General features: G+C 43.3%; 1 protein-coding gene across 1 annotated transcript in view; it reads left to right on the forward strand.

The window, feature by feature from the left end:
- Positions 1–645: 645 nt before the first annotated feature.
- The window catches only part of MARCHF5 (membrane associated ring-CH-type finger 5), a 29,016-nt gene continuing 14,812 nt past the window's right edge, over positions 646–14,849 (forward strand). The window contains exon 1 of the mRNA XM_056850483.1: positions 646–1,085. Coding sequence (XP_056706461.1) covers positions 646–1,085 — 440 coding nt within the window. The remainder of the gene's footprint in view (positions 1,086–14,849) is intronic.

Below are 14,849 nucleotides of genomic sequence, written 5' to 3' on the forward strand. Positions count from 1 at the left end.
GTTTTTGTTTTTTTTAAATTAAGGACAGGTATGTCCCCATCCTATTGTATGGGGCTGTAAGACTCTTTTAAGTTAACAATGAGAAAGATCCCACCACTTCCCTCAAAAGGATATCTTCCCGTGCACGCGGGAGATGGAAAGTGGACTCTCTTACAAGGGGGGGGGGGGAGAAAAGGAAAGGCAACTGTTAAGAGTTGGGAAGAGAGGGAGAAGAGGGGGGGTTTTTCCAAAATGAGCCGCTGTCTCTTCTTCCCGTCCCCCTCCTTTACTAACTGGGGGAAAAAATAGCATACGGACGTGGGGGCATTAGTACCATCACACACCACGATGGGACATTCGCCTTCCCCACCAACAAAACTGGGGGGGGGGAGAGAATAACGAGGGGAATGGGGTGACAACAGCCCCCCACCCCTCCACAGACGTGGCCAGGGGCAAGGTGCTGACCTTTCCCGCAGCGAACGTCGCCATCTCGCCGCGTCCCCCGGCCGAAGACAAAAACCCCACCCGGCCCGCGCTCAGACACGGGTTAGGCAGCAACCGTAACGCGGGCACCGTTAGACGAAGGAAAGGGAGGACGGGGCGGGCGGGGGAGGGGGGGGCTTTAAATCCCCTCAGGGATAGAAAAGGAGAGGAACTACATCTCCCATGGTGCCTCGGGTGATCTCCGCAGTCTCTCGGTTTGGAGCGCGTGAGAAGGGCGCCGTTGAGGGAGGGGGCGTCCTCTGTGAGGTAAGAGCGCCCCGCGCGTGCGCGCAGAGGTCTCGCTCCTCCTCCTCCCCCCCCGCTCTCGGAGGCCGCGGCCTGGTTCTCTCCCCTCCCCCACCCCCTAGCTTGCTTTCGCTCGGCGGGCAGGCCCGGCTCGGCTCGTCCGGCCCCCCCCCCGCGCGTCGTCGGTTCGCCGCCCCTCAACGAAGCGACTCCCGCGTCCCCCCCCTGTCCCCTCCTTCTCCTCCTCCTCGGCGGGCGGCGGGCCTCGCTTACCAGGGCCGGCTCCTGGCGCCCGTTGTGGCGGAGCCCCCGGGCTCCCCGCGCCCGGAGAGGATGTCCGAGCAGGCGGGTTCGGTGATGCCACAGACCATGGACAGGTGAGGGGGGGGAGGGAGCGGAGAAGCGGGTTGGGTAACGGGGGGGGGGCGTCCAGGCCTCGCGGTTTGGGTGAGTAAAGAGAGGTGAGGGCTGAAGAAGCAGCAGCCGCCGCCGCGTTTGGCGCCTCGCATGCGGGACGGCCTTGGGTGCTCGCCTGGAAATGCCACCGGTGGTCTAAAAGCGGCTGGCGGGTCTCCGGAGGGGGAAGGAGGGGAAGAGAAGAAAAGGGGCCCCCGAGGGGAAGCAGAAGGTGGTCAGGGTCAAGGAGCTGGCTGTGGTGTGGCTTTGCGGGACTGGGTGGCCCAGGCTAGCCTGAGCTCGTCAGGTCTCAGAAGCTAAGCAGGGTCGGCCCCGGTTAGTATTTGGATGGGAGACCACCAAGGAACACCAGGGTTGCTGTGCAGAGGAAGGCACTGGCAAACCACCTCTGATAGTCAATCAATAAACCTTTAATGGCATATCCAACATTACAAAGAAGAAGAAAAACTCTGATAGTCTCTTGCCATGAAAACCCCCAAAAGGGGGTCGCCATAAGTTGGCTGCGACTTGATGGCACTTTACCCACACACACGGGATAGTAGTTTATTGACGTATATCCTAAAGGGTAGGAAAATAAGAACATAAGACCGGCGTGAGCGTGTCCTGTCTGTGCTTTTTAAAGTTAGTAAGCTTAGGACCCTGACCTGGATGGCCCAGGCTAGCCTCATCTCGTCAGATCTCAGAAGGTCAGATCTCAGAAGCTAAGCAGGGTCAGCCCTGGTTGGTATTTGGATGGGAGACCACCGAGGAAGTCCAGGGTTGCTGTGCAGAGGAAGGCACTGGCAAACCACCTCTGTTGATCTCTTGCCATGAAAATCCCCAAAAAGGGGGTCGTCATAAGTTGGCTGCGACTTGATGGCACTTTACACACACACACACGGGATAGTAGTTTATTGACGTATATCCTAAAGGGTAGGAAAATAAGAACATAAGACAGGCGTGAGCGTGGCCTGTCTGTGCTTTTTAAAGTTAGTAAGCTTAGGACCCTGACCTGGATGGCCCAGGCTAGCCTCATCTCGTCAGATCTCAGAAGCTAAGCAGGCTCAGCCCTGGTTAGTATTTGGATGGGAGACCACCGAGGAAGTCCAGGGTTGCTGTGCAGAGGAAGGCACTGGCAAACCACTTCTGTTAGTCTCTTGCCATGAAAACCCCAAAAGGGTCGCCATAAGTCGGCTGCGACTTGACAGCACTTCACACACACACACACCGAAAGCGAAGGCGGTGTTGGGCCCACAAAACTGGCCAGCAGCGTCCCACCCGCTGGAAGTCGCTTTCATATATTCATGGGGAGGTTTTTGCCTTGGTTTTGCCAATCAATAGGTGCACGCTTTCCCCATCCAAATTCTCCGAAACTCAAAAAGAAGCCCCCGTGCAGAGTTTTGAGAATTAAGATGGGGAAAGCGTGCACCTATTGAGTGGCAAATCCAAGGCAAAAACCTCCCTATGCATAAATTGTTAGATCAGGAGACATTCTAAACTTTAATAAGTTGAAAAAGTAAATGGTCTGCCCATTCAGTGGTTTGCTGTTTTTAAGTACTTGGGAATACTCGGACGGAATTAGGGGTGCTACTGAAATATATAGGTAGGGGAGCTATATAGTGTGTGTCTGCATAATTATTTTTCCTCTTGTTCTTTGCAACTGGCCTTCAGCAGTGACTACTAAACAGGCTTCATGCCCTCCCCCCCCCCCCCCAAAAAGGTTCCTTTGGTTCAGAATAGCAAGAGTTTGGGTGTTCTGGTTTGCTGCTTGAGGCACATAGGAAGATGTGCAGAAGAAAGTATAACGTTTAGGCTAGTTATGTTGCAATTGGAGTGGTGATAAGATCCAAGGAAAACAAAGAGCAAAAGCTGCCCGTGGAATATTTTGGTTGTTGGGCAACCTGAGAAAGGATTACTGTTGTCTTAGGATATGAACCTGGGTGTTTCTCTACTTAGAAAAAGAGCCACTGTAGTGGTTAGAGTGTTGCACTGTGACCAGGAGACATGAGTTCAAATCCCACTTTGTCATGCATTGAGTCCTATATAAATAGATAATCTCTCTCCAGCCTTGAGCTCTTCACTCTAACCTGCTATGTGTGTGTAAAGTGCCTTCAAGTCGCAGCCGACTTATGGTGACCCCTTTTTGGGGCTTTCGTGGCAAGAAACTCACAGAGGTGGTTTGGCAGTGCCTTTCTCTGCACAGCAACCCTGGTATTCCTTGGTGGTCTCCCATCCAAATACTAACTAGGGCTGACCCTGCTTAGCTTCTGACGAGATCAGGCTAGCCTGGGCCATCCAGGTCAGGGCAACCTGCTATACGACATTGTTTTAAGAGTAACATAGGGAGAGGGTAACCACATATTCTGCCCTTCCTTTATTGGACAAAGATCAGGGCAATGATTTAATAAAATGAAAAACATGGAACTGTTGTTGTGCAAATCATATGTTCGAGAGTATGACCATCATTATACAAGTAATTAAAGAAACTGCACTCTCTCCATTCCAGAAATTCCAATCTAGTTATTGGCTGTGTCCTCAAAATCAATACTGTTATCTGTGTTAGGTTTTTGTTTTTTGTCAGATTGCCTGAAATTTTATAGCTAACAAACCAAAAGGGAAACACATGTAGTACACTTCAGTAGAACAGGAACTACATATCAGAGTGCTTAATTTTAATTGGTCTGTTGATTGCTGACTTTATTTGTCATACGCCTTTCTTCTTCAGACTTAAGGTGGATTACAGAGTTATAAGAACACTGCAGTAAAAACCAGTATAAGCCGTATAATGAACAGTGTAATCAAACTGGATCACACAATTAAAGAACAGTGTAATATAAACAATATAATACATCCAGTACCTTGGATTTCATAGATAACAGGATCCAGTAAACAATTAGAAAAAAATGAGATAATTACAGTATAATATATCCTGTAAACAATGTGGTGTGAAGGTGGAGGGAAAGAAAACTGAAAACAAAATGAAAAACCTAGCATGAATATACTTATCGCACCTAGGTATTTGCCTATTTTGGGTGGCAGGGCCCAAATACCCACTCTTGCTTTTGGACCAGTGGGAGAAATGTGGGAGGCAGAAATGGTGATACACTGACATCACTTCCAGGTACAAACCCGGACATAATGTCAGTGCATCAGGCAATACTCTGGCATTGAAGTTTGGAGCATCACCTGGTGCGCTGATGTTCTGTCAGGGTTTTGACCTGGAAGTGATTTTTTTTACAATGTCTTTCTTAAAAAAACAAAAAACAAAGACCAACAATGGGGAAAAAACTCAAAATCCAGCAACTAAATAGAATTTTTTAAAAGTGAAGTGATGCTGATACGTTGTTTTTCTTCTATGGCTTCAGTCTTCTCAGCTTTATGGCTGTAGGTGTGACTTGCTAGCAGTGGACGGGGTAGTGTGCCATTAGCAAACTAAGAGCTTGAGTGCTTGGTGGGACTTGTAGGGCTCCTGTCTCCAACCCCCCCCTTCTGCTAGCTGTCATTCTGCAGCAGGACTCCTGTCCATGTCCAGAGAGCAGTCACAGTAATTGAAACATTGGGATGAATTTTAGGATGGAGGGTGTTTCTTCGCATCTCCCTGTCCCTTTTTGGAAACAGGAACAGACAATTTAGAATGGTGTGTTGTAGTGTACAAAAAGAAACATAACAGAATCAAACTGCTAACATACACATAACCATACTTCAAAGATTACATAAAATAGCTTGCAGATAATCCCATACATATCAGCGCAGAAGAGTCTCTCCTCTGTCAGTCCCGTATCTAAGACGAGTCTTTATTATTGGTGAGTGTCCTTTCTGGGGCAACAGCAATCCCATTATTCTTCTCAGAAATGCGTTCACGTTTCATGTTAAACGCCTATATTTTCCAAGACCTGTGTTAGAGTTTGGTGTTCCAAACCTTGCCCTGCCTCTGAAGTTCCCTGGGAGTGCTAGGCTATGGCCTGGCAACCCTAACTGAACCCATCTGATGGTTTTTTTAAGGAAGATTTTGAATTCTTGCTACTTTAGGTTAAAGCAGAAAAGACGTTACAGCTAAGAGTAAATTATAGGATTTAGCAACATGTTGATTTGTCTGTAGGTTTGCAAGTCATAAAAAGTGTAGTGTATACATGGAGCTGCCTTATACTGAATCAGACGTTTGGTCTAAGTCAGTATTGTCTACAGTAGTTTGAAATACCTTAAAAAAAGAAAATTAAAGGTGTATCCTGCCTTAACAGCTAAAGTAAAAATCTAAGGCAGCGTATAACATTCTAAAATCACCCAACCTCAAAACAACTGAACACAAAAGCAAAGCGTATAAAGGGGTGGTCCATCATAAGTATACAGCCAACTGAAATTAGAGATGACTTGGTAAATAAGATCGTTTCACTCAGTATCTGAAAGATGTTAGTGAAGGCCTCCTTGGTAATGCTGTCCACAAACAGAAAGACACAACAGACAGAGCCTTGTTTCCTCAAGACACCCACCTCATCTTAGTGGGGGAAAGTGACTGAAGCAGAGCTCCTGAAGATGGCATCGGCAAACAGGTAGTTTCATATGGGAGGAGATGGTACTTCACATATCTTGATCTCAAGCAATTTAGGGCTTTATGGCTCAAGACCAGTGCTTTGAATTGCACCCAGAAGTGAACCCCAGGCATTAACATCTCTAGTAATACACAACATAATAGATATCGTGACAGAACAGTTATAACAAATTGAAGGAAATGTATCCACTGGGGAAATAAAACTCTCTACTTCAGATTCTTGATGAATTTCCTTCCTGTAATCTTGCCATGAAAACCCCAAAAAGGGGTCGCCATAAGTCGGCTGCGACTTGAAGGCACTTTACACACACACACAATCTTCAGGAGGAGTGTTGGGATCCAAACACTTTATGTTGATTGGTCTGTAATGAACCAGCAAGCCATTCTTACTTAATGAACAACCATGATAATGTTAGGTATACAACATTTAAATGGTGATGCTTCCTTTTTTTTAAAGGGCAAATTATTCTAAATATATTGCTTTGGAATAATACTGGGAAAATGACACATAAAACTATTTCAGTATCAATTCTATTATTTGGTAAGGGTTTTTTCATGTAGCATGAATGTCAGCATGGTGTAGTGATTAAAAGTGATAAACTATGATCTGCAGAAATGGATTTGATTCCCCACGCTTCCTTGGGGATTTGATTCCCAATAAAGCCTGCTGGGTGACCTTGGGCCAGTCACAGTTCTCTCAGAACTCTCTCAGCCCATGCAGAGGTAGGCAATGACAAACCATCTCTGAACGTCTCTTGCCTTGAAAACCCTACGGGGTTGCCATATGTCAGCTGTGACTTGACAGAACACACGCATACAGTATGAATGTCAGTTGACAATTCCCAGTTTCTGTCACACTTCTAGGGGCTTCTAGTGGAACACTGAACAATTTGACATCTCAAATCAAGTCTGAGGCTTCCTACAATTTGAAATCAGTTCATTCACACCTTTTTAGATCAAATAGTTTATGTGGACTAAGATTTGGTCATCTACTTGCTGCTGAATGTTGCAGAGTTCAGTCTACAAAAATCTGGAAGCAAACTTTAAAAAAGCCAACAAGAATTCGGTGATTCAGACTTGCTGAAAACAGAAACATTCTCCAAACTGAAGAGCTATAGAATTATACTCTAATACTCAGTGCCTGCATGCACTGATGCAGAACTTATTTGCAAGGACTATAGTTTTACTACTTCTTAATACATTAATAACATTTTATACAGAAAATAAACTGAAGGAGTAGCAGAATAACAAATTGAAAAAGATTTTGGATCTTGAAATTTCATTGTTAAGGTAATATTTCCTCGGGTTAGAAAAATGTTCTAAGTATAGCTATTCACACTTCTTGAAGGATTGATTTTGTAGACCAGCGGTTCTCAAACTTTTTTCGACGCGGCTACCTTGTTGGGCTAAAAAATTTTTGCGGCACAGCTACCCTTAAAGCGGTTTGAATACTTAGGAAAAGAAGAAAAAACAGTGCAAATTTAATGCTCAGTTGTCTTTAATGCGATGAATGAAACTGTTTGGATGAATTTTTCATTATTTCCTTTATGTTTATGGGAAATTTAGTTAATTTTACCCTCAAATCACTTGACCCAGAAAGATTGCTCCTGTATCTGTTTTTTATGTAAGCGTACGTTGAGAATTCAGACTCACAGAGATAAGTTGAAGTAAAACGCACAAGTAAAAAAAGAAAGGGGGCACTTGTTGCTCCTCTTCGGGGTCCCCAGCAGAGGGACGCGCCTGAGGTGGAAAGGAGAAGGGGGGCACTTGTTGCTTCGCCCCCCCCTCAAAATGGGGGAGGCGAGCCTGAGGTAAAAAGGAACGGGGGGGGGGGCTTTATGCAAATGTGGCAGGGGTCGCAGGTTACTTGGCAATTGTAAAAGGGGGTCGCGACTTGAAAAAGGTTGGGAACCACTGCACTAAATAATCAGTCTCTTAAAAGAAAAGAATACAAATTTACCGTCAAATCCACTGGAATCTTTTTTTTTTGCGACAACAACCCGATACCACTCGAAACAAATGACGCACAACCACAAAAATGGCCGAGTGGCAGACGTAGCATATAGACAAGGAGATAATGGTGTTGCCATGTTATAAAAATGGATTCTACTGCTAAATTGCTAAATCTTAGTGAAAATTAAATATTATTGCCGCGGCACCCCTGGCATACGCCGCGGCACCCAGTTTGAGAACCTATGTTGTATACCATTCAAATGAAATGTGCCAAGTAACTTCAGTTGATTGCAATCAGTATTTCATTAGCAGAAGGTACTCACAGGGGTGGATCTTTGCTAGCCTTCTCTTTTCCACAGCAGCCATTGGGGACCTTTGAGAAAGTATTCCCAGAGGTCAAGGAATCCTTGTGGACAGTAAGCCATTGGGCACAGGTGGCTACAATGAGGAGGGGTAAATGGGCAATATCACCGCCCCCCCCCCCCCCGCACCTTTGGCCCAATGAGAAGTATGCTAGAGGACATGCAGCACTTTGCACAAATGCAAAAGAATTTTTTTTCTTGATTTCCCTCCCTACTTCAGCCATAATGACTCCTCAGTGGCTTGAGAGAAGAGTTGCAAATGCTACAATGCGAAGGGAAGGCAGGGATAGATCCATGGGTGTTCTCTGCTTTGTGTGAAAATGTAGTAAAGGAAGGGGGTATGATTCCTGTATTTCTCAGGTTTTATCTTTCCCCCCCTCTTCCATAGAATTTTGACATACTGCTTGTGAAAACAGAAAAAATCATGGGTTCTGATTGTATTGATTTTCTTGTATTGCCTGTTATTCTGAGGGAATTTTCCCCAGTGAAGTTCACTACATCTGTACATGGGAAGCAGTGAGTAAAACGAAAGATAAGGCAACAGCATCTTTGTCAACAGTCTGCACTAGAAGTGAAATGACATCTTTATCAAAACACATTAGGTACAAGTTAAAAATCTGGAGTGAGCATCTTTGCATTTTCAAGGCATTTTAAAGAGAAGAGACTGCTTTCTGCATTTATTTATTGGATATGTTTATAGGCCACCTTTTTGTTGTTGCACATAAAGCAGTCTACAGTTCAGAATATCACATACATTGTAGTGTATGCAACTTAGATATAATCGCTAAGAAAAGAATCACCATTTAAAGACAACACTTTGACCTACGAATAAGTTGATAACTTTGCAGATAGAATACTGTCATATTTTGAGCTTCTTATTGAGTCTGAAAACACTCTTGAGTAGTCTCATTGAGGTTCTATGGCCTTGAATGTGTGCTACATTGGGGTACTTCTTTTGCTTGGTCCAGACAAGACTATTTATGTTCTATAACCAGGACATTCTGATGATGGTTGAGGAAGCATATTGGTTTTCATTCTTGGAAACCTATTAGACCAAAAAGCAAACTGTTATAAAAAGAATGGAATTTTAACCCTAACCATAGCTCAAGAATGAAGTCAAAGAAGCCAATATCAGTATCTTGGGTGTCTTTATGGTCATACTACTCTCTTTGTTGTGTGATCCTGTGGATGTGAAGGTGAAAATAGGATAATAGGTGAAGAAGGCACGAATCTAAGAGGCTGAGGAATGAAGGCATTTAAGAAAGGTTGAAAACGATTCAGAATGGTGCTGAATGGAGAAATGTTAGAGGAGAATATGGAGGAGAGGAAAAAAGTGTGTATGAAATAGTAGGTTGTGGGGGGAAAGGTGGTTTATGTTTGAAGGGGGGATAAGGAATTGCAGCAGGGATTAATAGGTTTGAGGGAGAGGTGGAAAATGGCCAGAGAGAGAGAGAGAGAGAGAGAGAGAGAGAGAGAGAGAATGGATAGAGGAGGTGTACATGGCTGGGAGCTGTATCAGCACTGAGAGGAGTGTGAATACCTGTGACATAGTAGGTTGTGTCCTGTAGTGTCAGATATGTGAATTCAAGATATACTGGTTATTCCCTACAAAGCCCTTCATAGCCTTGTACCCTTGTTTCTGCAGGACCACCTCTTTTGTTCTCTGTCATGACAGCTTTTCTCATTTGAGTGAGGCCTGAAGGTATCACCTTGCTAATGGGTAGGATTAACAGCTGCCTGTACATGTGCTTTCAGAGTCCCACTTTGTGGAATGACCTGCCTGAGAAGGGCAGGTAGGCCTCCATAGTTCTGTTACAGTGCGTTAAAACAGAATTGTTCAGGGGGGCATTTCTATAAGGCTGTAATATAATGGAACAGAGGGTAATTTTATAAAGGAAACAGGTTTGTGGTAGGCATCATTTTGCTCTTACTCCTCTATTCTCTACTTCTGTAATTCCACTTTTACAATGTTTATGACATATGATGTCTGATTCTTTTCTGACTTTTGAGAAGTTGTATTGTTTGTTGAATGTCTCATACTATTTGACTGCATTGTGTTGCACTGTGTAAGCTGCCTTGAGTCAGCAAGAAAGATGGGCTGTAAAAGTAAACGAATAAATAAAACATCAGTCATGATTGTTTTCTATTTTAAGTTGGTCAAATTGACGCAGGTTCATTTTTTTTCTAAATGCCAAAGCTTTCTCCTGCCTCCCCTGATCAGAAAACCTTTTGACTCGTGTAAATATGGAATTTCCTTTCAGTCTGACATATCCAGTTGCAATCTAGAATTCTTTTTGTTTTACTCATTATTTCTTGATGGTGGTGATCTTGGGGGCATTTATGATTTTAGGCAGCCCCTTCTCCTGACTCGCAATGGCTTCTGACAGCAAGCAAAGGAGAGCTGTATTATGCCACTTATCCCACATGGAGGGTAAAATCCCAGATCCTAGGTTTCTCCTATAGGACCTTTAAAAAGCAACACAAAGCAAATAGGAATTTTGCACAAGGGTGTAATTAAATATACTTAGATAAAGTTGTCCTGTCTGGAGTGCTTCTTATTTTTGTTGTCATGAGCCTGTTGAGCCTGTTTACCACTTCAGATCCTTTCTGGTTGAGTCCTTTGTGGCAGCTCCAGAATTATGAAATCCTCTCCCTAAGGAGGTACAGAGGACCACTAATCTGCCTGTCTTCTGTTAGAGACGTATGTTTACTCTTTTTGTTGCTCTTGTACGGCTGTGTTGATTATTTTTTGGTTGTCTGCTCATCAGGGTTCTTGTTAGCCAACTCGTATGGCTGTGGTTGGGAAAGATGACATGTAATTATTTAAATAAATAAATGGAGGGGATCTGGTATTGCTTACTTGTGGGAGTAATGGGTTAAAGGTCAAAAAAATGGTTTAAGTGATATGTTAAATGTGTAAGTGTTAAAGCGTGCTAGCGGAGTCTTTCTTTGTGAGACAGTGCTTTGGTATCTGTGGCCAGCAGCCTGTCTCCATCAAAGTGGTAGCTCTAGTCATTCACAGATGCTTGATTTAAATTACCTTTCATTGTGTTACTCCATGTGGTTGACTGTCTCTTTTCTCTCCTTCTCTGCTGCAAGGACATACTTACCAGACGGTCCTAGCCGTAAGATTTGAATCTCCCAGAACACTTAAAGAGTTAGTTTGTTGCAAGAATGTAGGACTTAGAGCTGTTGTCTTTGAGCCAAATCATATGACGTTTTCCTGATGCCCTCCTCAGGTCCACCATGGGGACTTTTCAAGAGACATGAGCTGTAAGTTCCGTACTCAGAACTCAATTCCCAGGTTGCGGGAGCCCTATTTGGATTGGGACTGTGGTGCACAGTGAGTAGGGGATTAAACCTTCCGCCTCCTATGCCATTTTTCCCACCTGAAGTGGCCCCCAGTAGCTGCTGTTTGCCCCACAGGGAAACTTATATTTACTGATGGCTACACATAGTTTTCCCCAACAGGGCAACAGCAGCTGTTCAGGTCAGGAAAATGGTGTGTGGAGGGAAGCTTAACACCTCTGTGTGCTACAGCCCCAATGAGAATCAGGTCCTGTATGCCTAGGAACTGAGCCCCAAGTATGAAACATTTAGTACTCATTAGATGGAAAGTCCTCCTGGTGGACCTGGAAAGGATGTGAGGAAAATGTGTAGTAAAGTCCTCAGTCTCTGGTTCTTTTCAGAGGGTTGGGGTCCAGCCAACATAGCTGAACTTCTTACTTTCCCCCATTTGACATTTGCATGAGTAGACTGTTTTTGAACAACACCTTGAACAAAGAGACAGGAGTGCCTGTAAATTTTGGCACTTTGCCTGAATTTAAATCTGGCACTAGCCAGTACAGAAATATTTGTTTGGGGGGGGGGGGTAGGGTTTGCCCACTTCGTTACTTTTTATAATTTTTAGAAGATTTCTGCTTTCTGCCTTAAATGCAGTGTATATCTTTAGAGGTTTATTGTTTGTTTTTGTAAATGGTAGCTTCTACCATTTGAAGGTACATCTATGCGTCTAGGGTTTCTCACTATGCCTATGTTGAGACCACAAAAGGGCGTAACTTGATACCAGCCAGGTGCACCCCGTGGCCACTGAAGCCAGTAAAGCACACTGACAAATATCATGGCCTAAAAGATCTCCCACACCTTTGCCACATATTCAACTGATGAGTTCTGGTGAATTCAAATGTTTATTTGCTGTGTTGTGTTATTTTGGTTAGTCTGAACAAAATGTATTACATTTTTTTTGTTTGGGGTTACGGTGTCAGGGCTTAATAATCGCTGTTGGGGGGGGATCGTTGGCTGTCTTTATAAGATGGTAGAATAGGTTCTTTGGAAGCTTCTGATATTCCAGATGTGTCAGTTATACTTTGAGTTTGGATCCTTGTTTGGGTCATGATGAGAGCCAAGCTGCAAATGTAGGAATTTGAACCAGAACACACTTACCCAACACCTATTTTAAGCTCTGTTTAAAAACAATTTAAAAGGATTTCTTAAGCCCCCAGTAGACTAACAAAAGCATGTATACCTAGCAAAAGAGGGGAAGTGTAGGCTAGTACCTCCAGATACTAGTGTGACCACACAGAGCATAATTGTTGGATTATCAGTTTTGCAATTAGAAGAATTGTTGCAATATATAGAAGTAAATACCTTAAGCTTTTTACATAATCAGTAGAAAACAAATCTTACTACAAGTAATATTTGGCATCTTTGTCCACATACAGTCTGAGGGATATCTCTTACTCAAAGGCAGAATTACTTTAACAGTTTTACAAAAATGACATTTTTCTCTACCTTCTGCTTTTCTTGGAAGATTTTTGGTATAATGAGCAAGTAGTATGATGTACGCAGACGAAGAGCAGTGGATGGTTATTTTGATTGTGATAGTAGTAGATAATGACAAGGCACAAAGTTCTAGCCTGGTGGTGCAATATGATAAGGAAGTTTTGTACAGTCTTTGAGTAGAACCAAGATTAAGCACTTAAACTACTGCTTAAAAATGCACCGTTGTGTACATAAGGTTGTCAGCAATAACACTAAAGTTGTCAGCAATAACACTAAGGATGCACATCAGTATATCTAATTCTCAACATGGTGAAATCTATGGATACCTAAATCCAGTGACTAGAGCCCTGAACAGACAAGAGCAATCGGTGCTCTGTCCAGGGTCTTAAGCCTCAACCATACAGCCAAGGTCATCCAGATCCTGGAGGATCTTCGGTATTTATTGAACAGAGAGAATCTCTTGCCATCTCAGGGGCTGTAACACCTAGGGGTCACTGTCGACACCAGGAAGAATACACCCTACTTTAGGAGAAGATCTGCAAACTAAGCAGCCTATCCAGATAGACAATCAGGTCAAAGTCTGCACAGATCATGACCCTGATTCGTCCCCAAGGGTTCATGATTTCATGCTTAGGGGCTGGGCCCTTGCTCAAAACCTGGGTTGCAAAAGAATAGAGAACACCCTAGCAGAGAGCAAGCCAAATCACACTTCTATTTGTTATTATTATTATTTCAAATTTTAAACCCACCCTCCCCAGCCAAGGCTGGGCTCAGAGCGGCTTACAGAAGCGTATAACGTAAGAAGGAGAAGAAGAAGAATTGGTTTTTATATGCAAACTTTCTCTACCAGTTAAGGAAGAATCAAACCGGCTTACAATCACCTTCCCTTTCCTTCCCCACAACAGACACCCTGTGAGGTAGGTGAGGCTGAGAAGAGTGTGACTAGCCCAAGGTCACCCAGCTGGCTTCGTGTGTAGGAGTGGGGAAACAAAGCCAGTTCACCAGATTAGCCTCTGCCCCTCATGTGGAGGAGTGGGGAATCAATCCCGGTTCTCCAGATCAGACTCCACCGCTCTTAACCACTACGCCACACTGGCTCTCCATTAAACAAGATAAAATATTTAAAACAGCATTTAAAATAGCCCTGTAAAATCAATAATTCAAAACAAAAAATCTAAAGGCACCCCTAAGGTGTAACATATAGCCACAGCCGGGCGGAGTGCAAAGCTGTGGAGGTTTGTCCCTCATATATTTGAACCAACTTTGGATTGGAAGAAGATTTTGAAGTTACTGTCAGAATGCTGCATCTGAAGGTTGTTTCACAAACAACATAATGGTGTGATGTAGAAGATCTCTCTTGAAACACTTTAATAGTCCCTGGATTTAGAGAAGGACAATTTCTAACAATAGATAGCCATGCACAGATCTTGATCCTGAGAATGTCCCTTTCATTTACTAGTAACATATGCTTATTTTGCTTAAAAACATTTTGTGACACACCCTGGATTTTTATCTTGGATTAAGAATGCAATCTTATTTCTAAACCTGGAATAATATTTTTAATGCAGGAATGAGCTTGAAAAATATATTAGTGCTTCTTGATCTGGTTTTTTAAAGGTAGCAAGGGAGAGCAGCCTGAGTTTTTGGCAACTGTGCTTCATTTAACTTAGCCAGCTGTTTCTATTTTAAGTTGCTGTCTGAGTAGCGACCTGATTCTGTACTGAAGTCAAGGTAATGTTTTATTCAATACAAGAAAATGGAAAATCTAGCAAGAAGCAAGATCCTTGTGTCAATGGTTTTATTTAGCTTTTTCTGCTACCGCTACTGTCAATACCAAGATAAAGATGATGACAGAAAACAAAGGATTTGTTATTCATTATTCATAACTTGCTTAAGAATATAAAGGATATCATGTGATTCTTTTCACTGGTCATTCATTGTTTGTGAGCAATTAAATAAAATGTTGTTAAAAAAGTGACAATCCATTGCCATGTGAAGTGAATGCAAAAATCAGTGAGAGTAGCATCCATTATGCAAGTAACCCACATATTTAGAACTTCAAAGTTAATCTTTAATGACAAATTCAAGAGTGTTATTTTGCA

Source organism: Euleptes europaea, chromosome 5, assembly GCF_029931775.1.
Source record: "Euleptes europaea isolate rEulEur1 chromosome 5, rEulEur1.hap1, whole genome shotgun sequence".
Taxonomy (NCBI): Eukaryota; Metazoa; Chordata; class Lepidosauria; order Squamata; family Sphaerodactylidae; genus Euleptes; species Euleptes europaea.